Consider the following 13,741-nt stretch of genomic DNA (forward strand, 5'->3'; position numbering starts at 1 on the left):
GTACTATTTTATAATACTCCTTTTACTGTACGCACTTTACTTGATGACAAGTATTGCGATTGTAGCAATTTACTTCTCTTGCATGAGAAAGAAGACTGTTCAATAAATAACCTATTTTATTAAAAACTCCCGTCTCTCTGTTTCTCTGCACTTCTGGTGAAACTAAGCATGCACGATTGACTGTGTAAAATAGCTATCTATTGTTTCCGCGACTCTGGAGGTACACTCCTTATTCTTGAGGGAGCAAAGTTGTCAGGTTTATGTGGTTGTCAGAAACTAATCCCTTCTTGTGAATTCGAGAATGTTTCTAGTGACCTCTAAGCTAGTTGGCATTCATAATTAAGTCTAACATATTCAATAGAGACCTAGTCGACCTAAGTCCTACGTCTAAGCTATCATTTATGTTATTCCAATGCGCAGAGCCTATTGGGAATATAGGAACTACACTAGACTAGAAATCATAACCATATTAAGACATAGCTCAAGTAGTCCTAATACGGCTTGGCTACTTCCACTAGTTCCGAAAATCTACAACGATTTCTTGGAAAACCCGCCTTCATCAGTCAGGGACTTCCCCCTGCATAAATTTTAATTTATCCAAGAAATCATGTAGTTTTCAGAGAATTAAGTCTCTAATTACGTTATTTTGTCCAATCTTACATCAAACTCGGCACCTTCAAGGTATAAATATGCCCACACTTGTCCAAACAAACGCACAGTGGTTTGAAGCAGTTCGACTCTACTTGCCCGACGCGCTCTGCTGCAGCAAGTGCCGAAGGAAGCTGACCCTCCAGCTGACGCACTGAGAGACGCTGTATTTTCTCCTGCCGAGAAATCCAGCTCCAATGTTTCCAGGCTACCCTTGCGGGTTGCTGGGAAATCGAGTCCTGAGAGAGAGAGAGATACTAGACCTCCTACATTCTAAAACCACGGTACGGAGCTGATTAGACCCTAAGAGAATTCTTGGATTAGATTCTTGGCAAAGAATACTAAAACTAGGCTACACCTTACTTACTTCTTCCCTTGTACTAGACCTAGGTTAGGTACACCGGGGTAGGCGTATTTTAGAAGCACCAGTTGAGTACTTGTAGTCATTATTTATCACTGTATGTATTTTATGCATTTTAGGTATTTTATGGCTTAGAAACCATATCATGTTTTACAGTATTATTTTATAATACTCTTCGTACTCTACGCATTGTACTTTACAGCACGTATTACGATTGCAGCAGTTCATTTCTTATTCTTGAGAAAGAAGACGGTTCAATAAATATATTTTATTGAAAACGCCCGTCTCTCTATTTTCTCTGCACCTCTGGTGAAATGAAGCATGCACGATTGACTGAGTGAAATAACTATCTATTGTTTCCGCGACTCTAGAGATACATTTCTTATTCTTGGGGAACAAAGTTGTCATGTTTTAAGCGGTTATCAGAAACTAACCCTTCTTGTTCATTCGAGAAAGTTTCTAGTGACCTCTGAGCTAGCTGGCACACACACAATTAAGTTTAGTATATTCGGTAGAGACCTAGTCGACTTCAGTCCCAAGTCTAAACTACAGGATACACTATTCCAATGCGCAGAGCCTATTGGGAATATAGGAACTACACTACAGGATGGCTTTGATTGTTACGGCCCCAAAGAGGTTTTATGCGCTATAAAAGTCATGGTTCTTTTCTGCCAGAGCACACAGGCTCCCTTTTCTGTTTGGCCCATTGGCCATGCTGTAGAGGAAGCATATGTTTAATGTACATTGTAATTACTCCCAATGGTGCAAGAATAGTACACCGAAGAAACCAGTGGAATATTAGGAAAATAAACGATGGGCTGAGAAGTAACCCCATTAGCAAAGATTAATTCAAGTATTTTACCCTCCACTTTTTAATGTTGCTTGTTAAGAAGAGTTGCAGCTGCCCTGAGTTATAGTTTATTTTGACTTGAGAAGTGAGAAAAGAAGGGGAGGTTTGGCCGGTTGTATACATTTATATTCCAGTAATAAAGGTATACCCATAAACCCAAAATAGTGTCTGTGCACAGGCGGAGTTTTTTTATTAGGAAAAAGTTGTTTTCTCTGTGTTAAATGAGTGTTGAAGAGTCCAGCATGCATCGAAGAGTCGTTTCCAGTCTTACCTGTAAAGAAAGGAATAAGTAAGCATTAAAACTTAATTGTGCATTCTTCGATTGTTATTTTCAACAATCATCTGCAACGTTCTGCAATCCCACACTGCTGGTTTAATTGAAAATAAAATCATCTTGCATGCATAGTTTTGTCTGTTCGATTCGTCGGAATATTTAGACAAGCCATTTTACGATTTTTTTAATTTATTGATATTTTGTCATATAGGTTAAAGATTTTTCTGCTGATACTCTACTTCAGCAACATGATCATTTGGACACAGCACTGGACAATTGCTATTGTGGAGATACCATTGTCATTTTCCCAGGAGAGTATCAGGCTGTAGGCCTTGCTTTATTAACTGATGACATTACCATTAAAGGTTAGTACTTAACACCTGACTTTATTCATGTCCCGTAATACAGAATATTTTGGGGGATTTTTTTTATATCTATTCTGAAAATATTTTTACGGTGTGCCTTCTGAAGGAGCCATGCCTATCGGTTGTCAAGGGGCGTTATTATCTGTGATTGATTGTGATATTGAAATGTACACTAAAAGCACAGGCACTTTTATTTCCGCATTGTAGGATCTTTTATGTTCTCCAGTATTGGGGTGTCTTTCATAGATTCACATGCCTGAATCATTTCTCGTCGTCGGAGTGGGAGGTCCCACGGTACATAAAAAAGCAATAAATTGTATATCAGAAACCAAAACTCTTGGTAATAACCAACCAGGAAGTAAAGTAGCCCTAAGCTACAGTGTAAAAAACTTTCACACTCATGACTATCCTAGTCATTTTGAATCGACCAAACTGGAGCCAATCAGGCGCTAGCACCCACTAGAATGTTCTCCCCAGAGGCTCAGGCTCTCAGATTTTCTACCGCATTTTGTGTGAAGGGAGTCTTCCTGAGCTCTGCTCAGTACTTCTCAACCTGACTGGGTTTTCTTCATATTTTTGGAATGTCATCTTCAAAATCTCTCTTCAGACCATGTGAGTCTTGTGGGAAGCTTAGGCTTTTTAAAGTAGAACCCCACAAAAAGTGCATTTATTGCCTGTATCCGGACTGTGAGGTAAAGGATTGTAAGATCTGCAGAACCTTTCCTCAGAAGACCCTCAGAGACAGGGAAGGTCGTCTTCTACTATGGTTACAGAAGATCAAGGACCAGGATAATCCTCTATCTGAGGTAGGAAGTCTGGCTTTGCGGTCTACTATGTCTTCCTGAAAGAGGAAGATTGAGGAAGAGGCATATTCTCCTGGGGCTAAGGTGTTAAGAAGAGCTAAGGATCCTAGCTTGCCTTCCTCTTCTACCGCAAAAAAGTCTTCTCCACCTTCTAAATCTAAACCTAGTTCGCCCCCGAGAAAGTCTGCTAAGTCTTTAACACCTAAAAGACTGTCAGAAAAAACTTTACCTCAGAAAAAGACCTCGTCGACGGTTACCGTCTACAGTATATCCTCCACGTCGACGGTTACTTTCTCTTCACCAAGACCTCAGATGCTGATGTCGTCGGCTTCTTCACCATCGACGATGGTCTCGGTATCAGTTAGACCTATCTCGTCGACGAAGATACTACCATCAAGCGTCGACGTTCCTTCGTCGACGAAGCTTAGTCCGTCGACGAAAGTCATCCCGTCGACGGGTCCCTCGTCGACGGAGTCCACTTTACCGTCGACTACCGCGCCGTCACGAGAAGTCTATCGACGGCGACATCGTCGTCAAGGATTCCACCGTCGTCAACAGCGACATCGTCGGCGAGAATTATATCGTCGTCGAAAGCTACGGCGTCGACGAAGACTACATCATCGGCAAAGACTTCGTCGGCGAAGATTGCCTCGTCGTCGACAACATCGTTGATATTAATTGCCCTGTCGACGAAGCATACAATATCCCCGTAGACGATGCCGTCGACGGTGTGTCAGTCGACGCCTCTTCTTTTATCCTTATATCCTCTACGGATATACAGGTTTGGTCCGCTGCTCCATCTGGTGCCTCTTTTACTTCACCGTTGTCGGGGGCTTCCTTATTGCAAAGAAGAGGGTCCACTCTAACGCCTCTTTCACCATTGAAGTTGCCTGACCAGCTTCTGGACTCAGAAGAAGATGATGATGGTGAAGAATCTGACGAGGACGACAGGTTCCGGGAGGCCAGAAGTCTTTCAGAACTATTTATAAAGATGCAGGAGGAAGATCAGGAAGAAGAAGGTTTTCCCGAACCGGTTGCTCAAACCCCTGCTGCAGTACCAACGTCACAGATGCCGTTAGACCTCCTTAACAACCTACAATATATGTTAAGTGACTACTACCGCCGGTTCCCGCCATCTGAATCGGCAGGATCAATTCCGGCAACACCCATGCCTCAACTCCTGTTTCAGCCTTTAGAGCCCCAAGGCAATCTCCTCTGACACTAGCACCGGACGTACGTGCCGCAATTCTACCTTCTCCGGCACAATCACACCATACGCAGGAGTGTATCACCACCGATGATGACAGAGAGGAAGGAGAAGTAGACGATCAATCCGTACTGTCGGAGTGGGATGATTACCAGACGCAAACCCCATCACCTATTGCTCCTCATGCTGCGGACTCTCCACCTGTGGACATTGGGGGATTTCATCTAGTAATGGAAAGAGCAACGAGGAGATTTCAAATTAATATGGAAGCTAAACAGGAGGATTGTTTTTTGTATGATTTTAAAGATCAGCCACACAGACAAGTGAGGACAATCCCAATAATAGATTTCATTTGGAAGGAGGGACTAAAAATCATGTCCACTCCAAATTCTTTACCTGCAGTCTTGGCTCATATAGATAAAAAGTACAAGGCGGCCCTCACATCACCTGCATGCCTTATAGGACAAGCTAAGACAGAGTCCGTTGTCACTCAAGCGGCCCAGAGAAGAGCTAGAAACACGTCCTCACAAGTGACTACCCCACCGCAGACGTCTGGACTCCATTGGCAAAAAAGAGTCGACGATAGCTGCAACTACAATCTGTGCAGCAAATTCCCTAGCAATACTAGGGAGATATGATAGACAGATGTAGTCAAATATTTCACCATATGTTGAAAAGCTTCCGGAACCAGAGAGATCAGAAGCAAAGAAGGTGTTACATGAAGGAGAGTGCGCTTCTGCGGAAATGATTAATGCGGCCGTAGATGTGGCGTCCACGGGCTTCCGACAATTGGCAGGCGCGGCAGTGCTAAGGAGACATGGATGACTGAAGTCAACGTCCTTCCGACAAGAAGTCCAGGCAAAAATAATAGATATGCCTTACGATGGAGAATATCTCTTTGGTCAGCACATTGACGAGGCCTTGCAGGCCATAAAGAAAGATACAGAAACCGCAAGGTCACTGGAAAACCTGCAGTTTCGCAAATTGTCCTTTCGTGGCGCAAAAGGACGTGGGTCCTATTCAAATAGAGGGGGCTACTCTCAACAATGCTCGTACCAGTCAACACAAGGTAACCCGCGATATCAGCCGTATAAGCAACAAACATACGGACAGCGAGGCAACAACTTTTCGCAGGGGAAAAGAAAGTCCTCTTATCGGGGACGGGATTCCTCTAAGAGGCAATGAGAACTGCCATCTGCCACCACCTCTGCAAATACCAAAGTCAAAATTTGGAGGAAGAATATCCCATTACTTCTTAAATTGGTCCAAAATTACTACGGACAAGTGGGTCCTGAATGTAGTGGCCAGAGAACACACTTTAGAATTTGTCAAAATCCCTCAAAGAGCTTTTTTCCCAAATAAGTATAATGATTCGAAAAGGTGCAATCGGAAAAGTTCCTCAATTCCAGAAAGAAAGCGGTTTCTATTCGAGGTTCTTCCTCATACGAAAGAAAACAGGGGAATGGCGCCCCATCCTCGACCTACGTGCCCTCAACAAATACCTCAAGAAACTGTCCTTCCGGATGTTAACACTTCAAGAAATCCTCCAGCTTCTTTCTCAAGGCGATCACATGGCTACCCTACACCTTCAAGATGCCTACTTTCACGTACCCATTCTCCCCAGGCACAGGAAATTCTTGAGGTTCAGAGTGGCTGGCAGGGACTTTCAATTCAAAGTTCTCCCGTTTGGGCTTCGTTCAGCACCCCGAGTGTTCACAAAAATTTTAGCCCCGGTGGCGGCGCATCTTCGCTTGGAAAGCATTCAAATCTTCCCGTACCTGGACGATTGCCTTATCAAGGCCAATTCTCTAGGAGCAGCCAGAGTACACGTTCAAAGGTGACTCTCGCTATTCCAGTCTCTGGGACTTTCAGTCAATTTCAAGAAATCCCATCTTGTTCCATCACAGAAGATATCGTTTCTGGGAGCCACATTAGACACTCGACTCACCCAAGCCTTTGTCTCAAAAGAAAGACAACTCAAGATTTGCAAGATGGCCCTCAACTTGCAGAAAAAAGAGTACGTTTCAGTAAGAACATACAAGTTATTCCTAGGGATGCTATCATCCTGCATCCCTCTCATACCCAACTGCCGTCTCCGGATGAGACCTTTCCAAGAGGAACTCAGCCTCCAATGGGTTCAAGTCTCAGGGTTGTTCGACGACAGGATCACCATAACCTACCGTATGAGAGAAGCTTTTCTTTGGTGGACTCAAAAGGAAAATCTGCAAGTAGGGCGTTTATTCCTGGCGAAGATGCCAAGATATACCATCACCACGGATGCTTCCCTGGAAGGATGGGGGACACACCTTCAGGGAATGACTGTCAATGGAAAATGGAATACGCTTCAAAAGAATTGGCATATAAGCCTGCTAGAATTGAGAACAATTGTTCTGGCCCTTATGGAACGGTAATACGCGGATCCACAGTTCTAATCACAACAGACAATACAACAAGTATGCATTACTTGAACAAACAAGGGGGCACAAAATTGTCCCTTCTTTCTCAGCAGGCCCAGGAGATTTGGAATTGGGCTCTGCATCACAGGATAAATCTTTGGGCTACACACATTCCAGGAATGTCCAATGTGCTCGCGGATTCTCTCAGCAGAGCTACAGTGACAAATCACGAATGGGAAATTCACCAGCCGACTCTGGACAGAGTCTTTCAAGAGTGGGGTCATCCCGACCTGGACTTATTTGCTGGGTTGAATGTATGATATTGTTCTGCATTCTGTCCATCAATTGTTGTTTTTGCATTTGTCACCCCGAGTGGGATGGGTATGCTCTGATGTGAGTCCCATGCTCTCCACACCACTGGAGTCAAGCTATCCAGGCTGATGACGGCTGATAGCCAGAAACAGGTCCTTGGATGCTTGATTCCGGTCCAGGAAAGACATGGCTTGGCAGTTCGGGCTGGACTGTTCCCATTAGGGACAGGGTCAAGGCTGATTTGCATATGGCAATGTCTGACCTGGGGTGGTGTGGAGTGCAAACAAACGATGGATTTAGGCCCAGATCTCTGTACTGGGGTGAATGTATGACATTGTTCTGCATTCTGTCCATCAATTGTTGTTTTTGCATTTGTCACGCCGAGTTGGATGGGTATGCTCAGACGTGAGTCCCATGCTCTCCACACCACTGGAGTCAAGCTAACCAGGCTGATGACGGCTGATAGCCAGAAACCGGTCCTTGGATGCTTGATTCCCGTCCAGGAAAGACATGGCTTGGCAGTTCGGGCTGGACTGTTCCCATGAGGCACAGGGTCAAGGATGATTTGCATATGGCCATGTCTGACCTGGGGTGGTGTGGAGTGCAAAAAAACGATGGATTTAGGCCCAGATCTCTGTACTGGGGTGAATGTATGACATTGTTCTGCATTCTGTCCATCAATTGTTGTTTTTGTATTTGCGACGAAGCAGAACCGCAAATGCCCATTCTTTGCAAGTTGGATTCCCCACAAGGACTCATGCAGGGATGCACTTTCGATGAACTGGTCTCAGATATATGCATACTCTTTTCCGCCGATTCCCTTGGTTCCCAGGGTCATCCGGAAAAAGAACACCCTGTGTATGCTTCGCAAGATCTTCCGCTGGATCCCGACCGAGACCAGGAAGACTGTCACCCAGGCACTCGTCACCAGCCGACTGGACTACGGAAACGCCCTCTATGCCGGAACCACAGCCAAGCTACAGAAAAGACTCCAGCGCATCCAGAACGCCTCCGCCCGACTCATCCTGGATGTCCCCCGACGCAGCCACATCTCCAGCCACCTGAGGAACCTGCACTGGCTCCCCGTCGACAAGAGGATCACGTTCCGGCTCCTCACCCACGCACACAAGTCTCTCCACAACCTGGGCCCCAAGTACCTCAACGACCGCCTGACCTTCTACACGCCCACCCGCCAGCTACGGTCCACCAGCCTCGCCCTCGCAGCCGTACCACGCATCCGAAGAGCCACCGCCGGAGGAAGATCCTTCTCTTACCTGGCTGCCAAGACTTGGAACTCCCTCCCCATCCACCTTCGGCTGACCCAGGACCATCTCGCCTTCAGGAAACAACTCAAGACCTGGCTGTTCGAGCAGTAGCATACCCCTCCCCCCAAGCGCCTTGAGACCCTCCCGGGTGAGTAGTGCGCTATACAAATGGCATGATTGATTGATTGATTGATTGAAACAGCAACCATGTCGCCTCATCCTCATCGCGCCCAGGTGGCCTCGCCAATATTGGTTCACCGAGCTTCTACTTCTCTCGGAGTGCAATCCCATACAACTTCAACCAATACCGAATCTTCTGACAATGCAGAAGGGTCAAATTTGTCATCCGGACCCAGCTTCCTTGAAATTAACAGCTTGCCTCCTCAATACGTTGAATTCGCCCATCTAAATATCCCAGAGGAGTGTAAAGAGGTTTTAGCAAATGCTCGAGCGCCTGCTACTGTTAAAACATACAAACTTAAATGGAAAAGGTTTTGTGCCTGGTATCTCACGGCCAATTTGCATCCACTCCATGCGAAACCAGAACAGATCTTACCATTTTTTCTTCAACTGGCTAAGTCGGGCTTGTCTCATGCCACACTGAAGGTGTTTTTAGCAGCCATATCCAGATTCCGTCAAGATGGCTCTAATTCTCTGTATTCCACTAGAATAATGCAACAATTCTTCAAAGGCCTATTCCGGATGTTCCTGCCTGTTCGGCGTCCACCTCCTTCCTGGTACTTGAACGTGGTACTCTCTCAACTCATGCGTCACCCCTTTGAACCTATTCATAAAGTGGATCTCAAGTTCCTTTCCTGGAAGGTCTCTCTCCTTCTAGCCCTGACATCGGCACGTAGAGTCAGTGACATTCAAGCATTCACCATAAAATCTCAGTTTTTACAATTTACCTCAAATTTGGTGGTGCTGCGTACCAATCCAAGCTACATGCCTAAAGTTCCATCCGACTTTCATCTTAACGAGCCAGTGATTTTAAAAGCTTTCTTTCCTAATCCTCAAACGAGAGCGGAGAAGGCTTTGCATTCCCTGGACATCAGGAGATGTCTTAAATTTTATCTTCAGCGGACTGCTACATTGCGTAACACAGATCAGCTCTTTGTAGCATATGGAAAGATAAATCAAGGATACGCTGTTTCTAAACAGACCATTGCCCGCTGAATGTCCTCAGCAATCAGTCTCTGTCACCAGCAAGCAGGAAGGCCGTTGCAATCATTGCCAAGGGCGCATTCTACGAGAGCGGTCTCCTCCTCAACAGCCCTTTACGCTGGAGTGCCTCTCCATCATATCTGCAAAGCGGCAACCTGGTCCAGCACGCATACCTTCACCAAGCAGTATTGCTTGGATGCTGCCAGTGATGCGGATACTTCAGTGGGACGAGCAGTGCTTCCCAATCTTTTTAAATAAGGTGAGCCTCTGTTATCCAGTATTAGGGGTATCTTTCATAGATTCACATGCCTGAATCATTCCCCGTCGTCGGGGTGGGAGACCCCGGTACATAAAAGAGTAATGTCATAAAGACTTATACATAGTAATAGGCCAGAGGCCTCTCATTAGTAACATATCCAAGTCCTTTTGTAAAAAGGACCAAACGTTGGCCAAGAGCCAATCAGATATCACCACCCTCTAGAACCTTCCTGGAAGGAACCCTAGTCCCTCAGATTTTCTAACGCACGTCGTGCTAAGGGAGTCTCCTCTGAGCTCTGCTCAGCTTCTTTGTTTTTCTGGATTTTTTCCACAAATTTGTCTCAGAATTATCTTTCTGTGAGGAATTTTTCCATTTAGCCATGGCTCATACTCCAAAAAAGGGGCTCTTCAGACCTTGTGCCTCTTGTGGCAAAAAGAGGCTTCATGTGGATGACAGGCATGAGGACTGCCTTTACTGTCTCTACCCAGACCATTCAGCAAAGGATTGTAAAGTCTGCCTCACTTTTTCAGCCAAAACTCAAGGATAGAGTGGGCCGCCTGCTGATATGGCTTCAGAGACTCAAAGACAGGGATCAAGCAGTTGCTTCAGGTGAGAGTGAGTGTTCCATTAGGAGTATACACTCTTCTCCCAAAAGGCCTAGAACGTCATCCCCAGGACCATCTATGCAGCCACCTCAAAAGAGGACGCCCAAGTCTTCAGAGGTTCATTCTAAGGCCATTGCTGTGAAGGTTTCTCCACAAGATCCTGCCTTCAAGAAACCTTTGGTGACGTCTTCAGCTCTGCCTGTGACAACGTCGACAGCCACTATTTCCACGTCGATGGCGTCATCTTTAACATCAACGTCGACGACTACTACATCCTCATCGTCGTCTGGTAGGTCTGTTCCATCTCTTATTGTGATCAAAAAGTTGTCGACGACGCCACCGTCGACAAGTGCCTCATCGTCGACGAAGTCAAAATCGACTGGATCGTCAAGGCACCTACTTTCGCAGGCGCGACCAAGTCCTCCAACGCCTGTCTTCAGCTCTTCAACAATCTGGGGCTTACTCTCAACGAAGAGAAATCCATCCTTCAGCCGTCCCAGCGTCTCACTTTCCTAGGAGCTGTCCTAGATACTGTTCAGAGAAAGGCTTTCCCTTCACGGGAACGTCAATTGAAATTGAGGACCTTAGCCGCCCGATTCAATCCAAAAAATCCATCACGGTGCGCCTGTACAAATCCCTGTTAGGAATGATGTCCTCCAACATCCTGTTGATTCCACACTGCCGGCTTCGTATGCGTCCACTTCAGGAGGTGCTATCCGCTCAGTGGATTCAATCCAGGGGATCTTTCGACTACATAATCCGGATAACTCCTACCATCGTCCATGCTCTGAACTGGTGGCTTCACCCACCGAATCTGAGGAAGGGTCTTTCGTTCATACTTCCAATGTCGCCACATGTGATAACTACAGATGCGTCTCTGGAAGGATGGGGTGCGTTCCTTCAGGACCTTCAAATCAACGGGCAGTGGTCCCTTGCAGAGAAGCAAGTGCACATAAACCTCCTTGAGTTAAGGGCAGTCTACCTGGCATTAAAAGCGTTCCTGCCCAGGATCAAAGATTCCCCAGTGCTTGTGAGAACAGACAACACCACCACAATGCACTATCTAAACAAACAAGGGGGAACTCGATCTTTGACATTGTCTCAAGAATCTCAACGAATTTGGAAATGGCTACTTCAACACCACATTTCCCTTCGGGCAGAGTATGTCCCAGGGACGGACAATGTCCTGGCGGACTCTCTGAGCAGACAACGCTTGGTGTGCCACGAGTGGGAGCTGGATCAACAACTTCTCGGCTCTGTATTCGCCCGATGGGGCAGGCCTCGCCTGGATCTGTTTGCGACACTGCACAACGCAAAATGCCAACATTACGCAAGCTGGCATCCCCAAAAGGGATCGCATGGGGATGCATTTTCGATCGCATGGTGCAACGTCTTTGCATACACATTTCCTCCGTTTCCCCTAATTCCCAGGGTCCTCAGGAAACTGAAGGCAGAGCGTTGCACCCTGATCTTGATAGCCCCAGCGTGGCCGCGCCAGCACTGGTTCACAGAGCTTCATCTCCTGTCGCTGGATCCGCCGAGTCTTGCCCGAATCTCCTCACAATGAACCAGGGACAAGTCCAGCATCTCTCAGATTGTCGGCTTGGCTCCTGAGTTCAGAGAGTTTCAGAACCTAGACATTCCTCAAGAATGCAGGGCAGTCTTAGCCCGGGCTCGGGCCGACAGTACCAACAAGACGTATTCTCTAAAGTGGAAAAGGTTCTGTGTATGGTGTAAGGCAATCAAAATACACCCGTTTTCTTCAACACCTGCACAAATTCTACCTTACCTGCTCCATTTGGTGCACTCTGGACTGGCCCATGCCTCTTTTAAAGTCCACCTAGCGGCCATATCTCGGTTCAGGCGTTCGTCATCTGGTACTTCCCTCTGGTCCAATAGGCTGGTTAAACAATTTCTGAAAGGCCTGTTCAGGACATTCCCGCCGGTGAGCGCTTTACCACCCACCTGGCAGCTAAACATTGTGCTTGCTCAACTGATGAAGCATCCCTTTGAGCCAATACACCGAGCTGACATCAAATATCTGTCTTGGAAAACCGCTCTCTTACTAGCGCTAACATCAGCAAGGCGTGTAAGTGAGCTACAAGCCTTCTCTATTCAGGATCCTTTCCTGCAGTTCAAACAGGACAGAGTTATTCTACGGACCAACCCTAAATTCATCCCGAAGGTTTCGTCTACTTTCCACCTGACTGAACCTATTGTCTTGCGGACTTTCTTCCCAAATCCACTTTCCGCAGCGGAGAGGTCTCTCCACTCTTTAGACCTCAAACGTTGTTGAAAGTTCTACATCCACCGAACAGAACAGTTTCGGAAATCCAACCAGCTTTTTGTTGCCTTCAGCAGGCCCAGAAAGAGTCTTCCTTTAACTAAGCAGAGCATTTCTCGTTGGATCTCTGCAGCCATTACCTTTTGCCATCAACAGGCAGGTCATCCTCTGCATTCTAAAGTTCGAGCTCATTCAACCAGAGCTGTCTCCACTTCAATGGCGTGCCCATTATCGACATATGCAGAGCGGCGACATGGAAGACACCACAAACGTTCGCCAGGCACTACTGCTTGGATTTAGAACTTATGAAAGATGCAGCAGTAGGACAAGCGGTGCTCCATCATCTATTTCACTAGAGGTGAGCCTTCTCTCTTTCATCCCTCCATCCTACTGTCTCTTCGCACATTTCTCTTTCATGTAGTATTTTTGGTACTTGTTATATTTCACAATTGGTATTATAATATTGAGTGATTTTACATATTGTACCTTACAAAATGTGCTGAGGATTGCTTGCTACTCTGATTCAGGCATGTGAATCTATGAATACTGGATAAGAAATGCATTACTTACCTGTAACTGCAGTTATCCAGTATTGGTATCTTTCGTAGATTCACATGCAACCCACCCACCTCCCCTGGAAGGGCTCACCTTGGTTCTCTCAGTAGGTACTACTTAGCACTGTGCTTACGAAAATCTGAGGGACTAGGGCTCCTTCCAGGAAGGTTCTAGAGGGTGGTGATATCTGATTGGCTCTTGGCCAAAGTTTGGTCCTTTTTACAAAAGGGTATGGATATGTTACTAATGAGAGTTATTACTATTTATATGTCTTTATGACATTACTCTTTTATGTACCGGGGACTCCCACCCCGACGACGGGGAATGATTCAGGCATGTGAATCTATGAAAGATACCAATACTGGATAACTGCAGTTACAGGTAAGTAACGCA

General features: G+C 46.2%; 1 protein-coding gene across 1 annotated transcript in view; it reads left to right on the forward strand.

Moving 5' to 3' along the window:
• SHCBP1L (SHC binding and spindle associated 1 like) overlaps positions 1-13,741 on the forward strand; it is a 1,483,415-nt gene that overhangs the window by 1,152,977 nt on the left and 316,697 nt on the right. Inside the window, exon 7 of the mRNA XM_078643195.1 lies at positions 2,345-2,498. Coding sequence (XP_078499321.1) covers positions 2,345-2,498 — 154 coding nt within the window. The remainder of the gene's footprint in view (positions 1-2,344; positions 2,499-13,741) is intronic.

The sequence above is a fragment of the Lissotriton helveticus genome, chromosome 1_1 (genome assembly GCF_964261635.1).
Source record: "Lissotriton helveticus chromosome 1_1, aLisHel1.1, whole genome shotgun sequence".
NCBI lineage: Eukaryota > Metazoa > Chordata > Amphibia > Caudata > Salamandridae > Lissotriton > Lissotriton helveticus.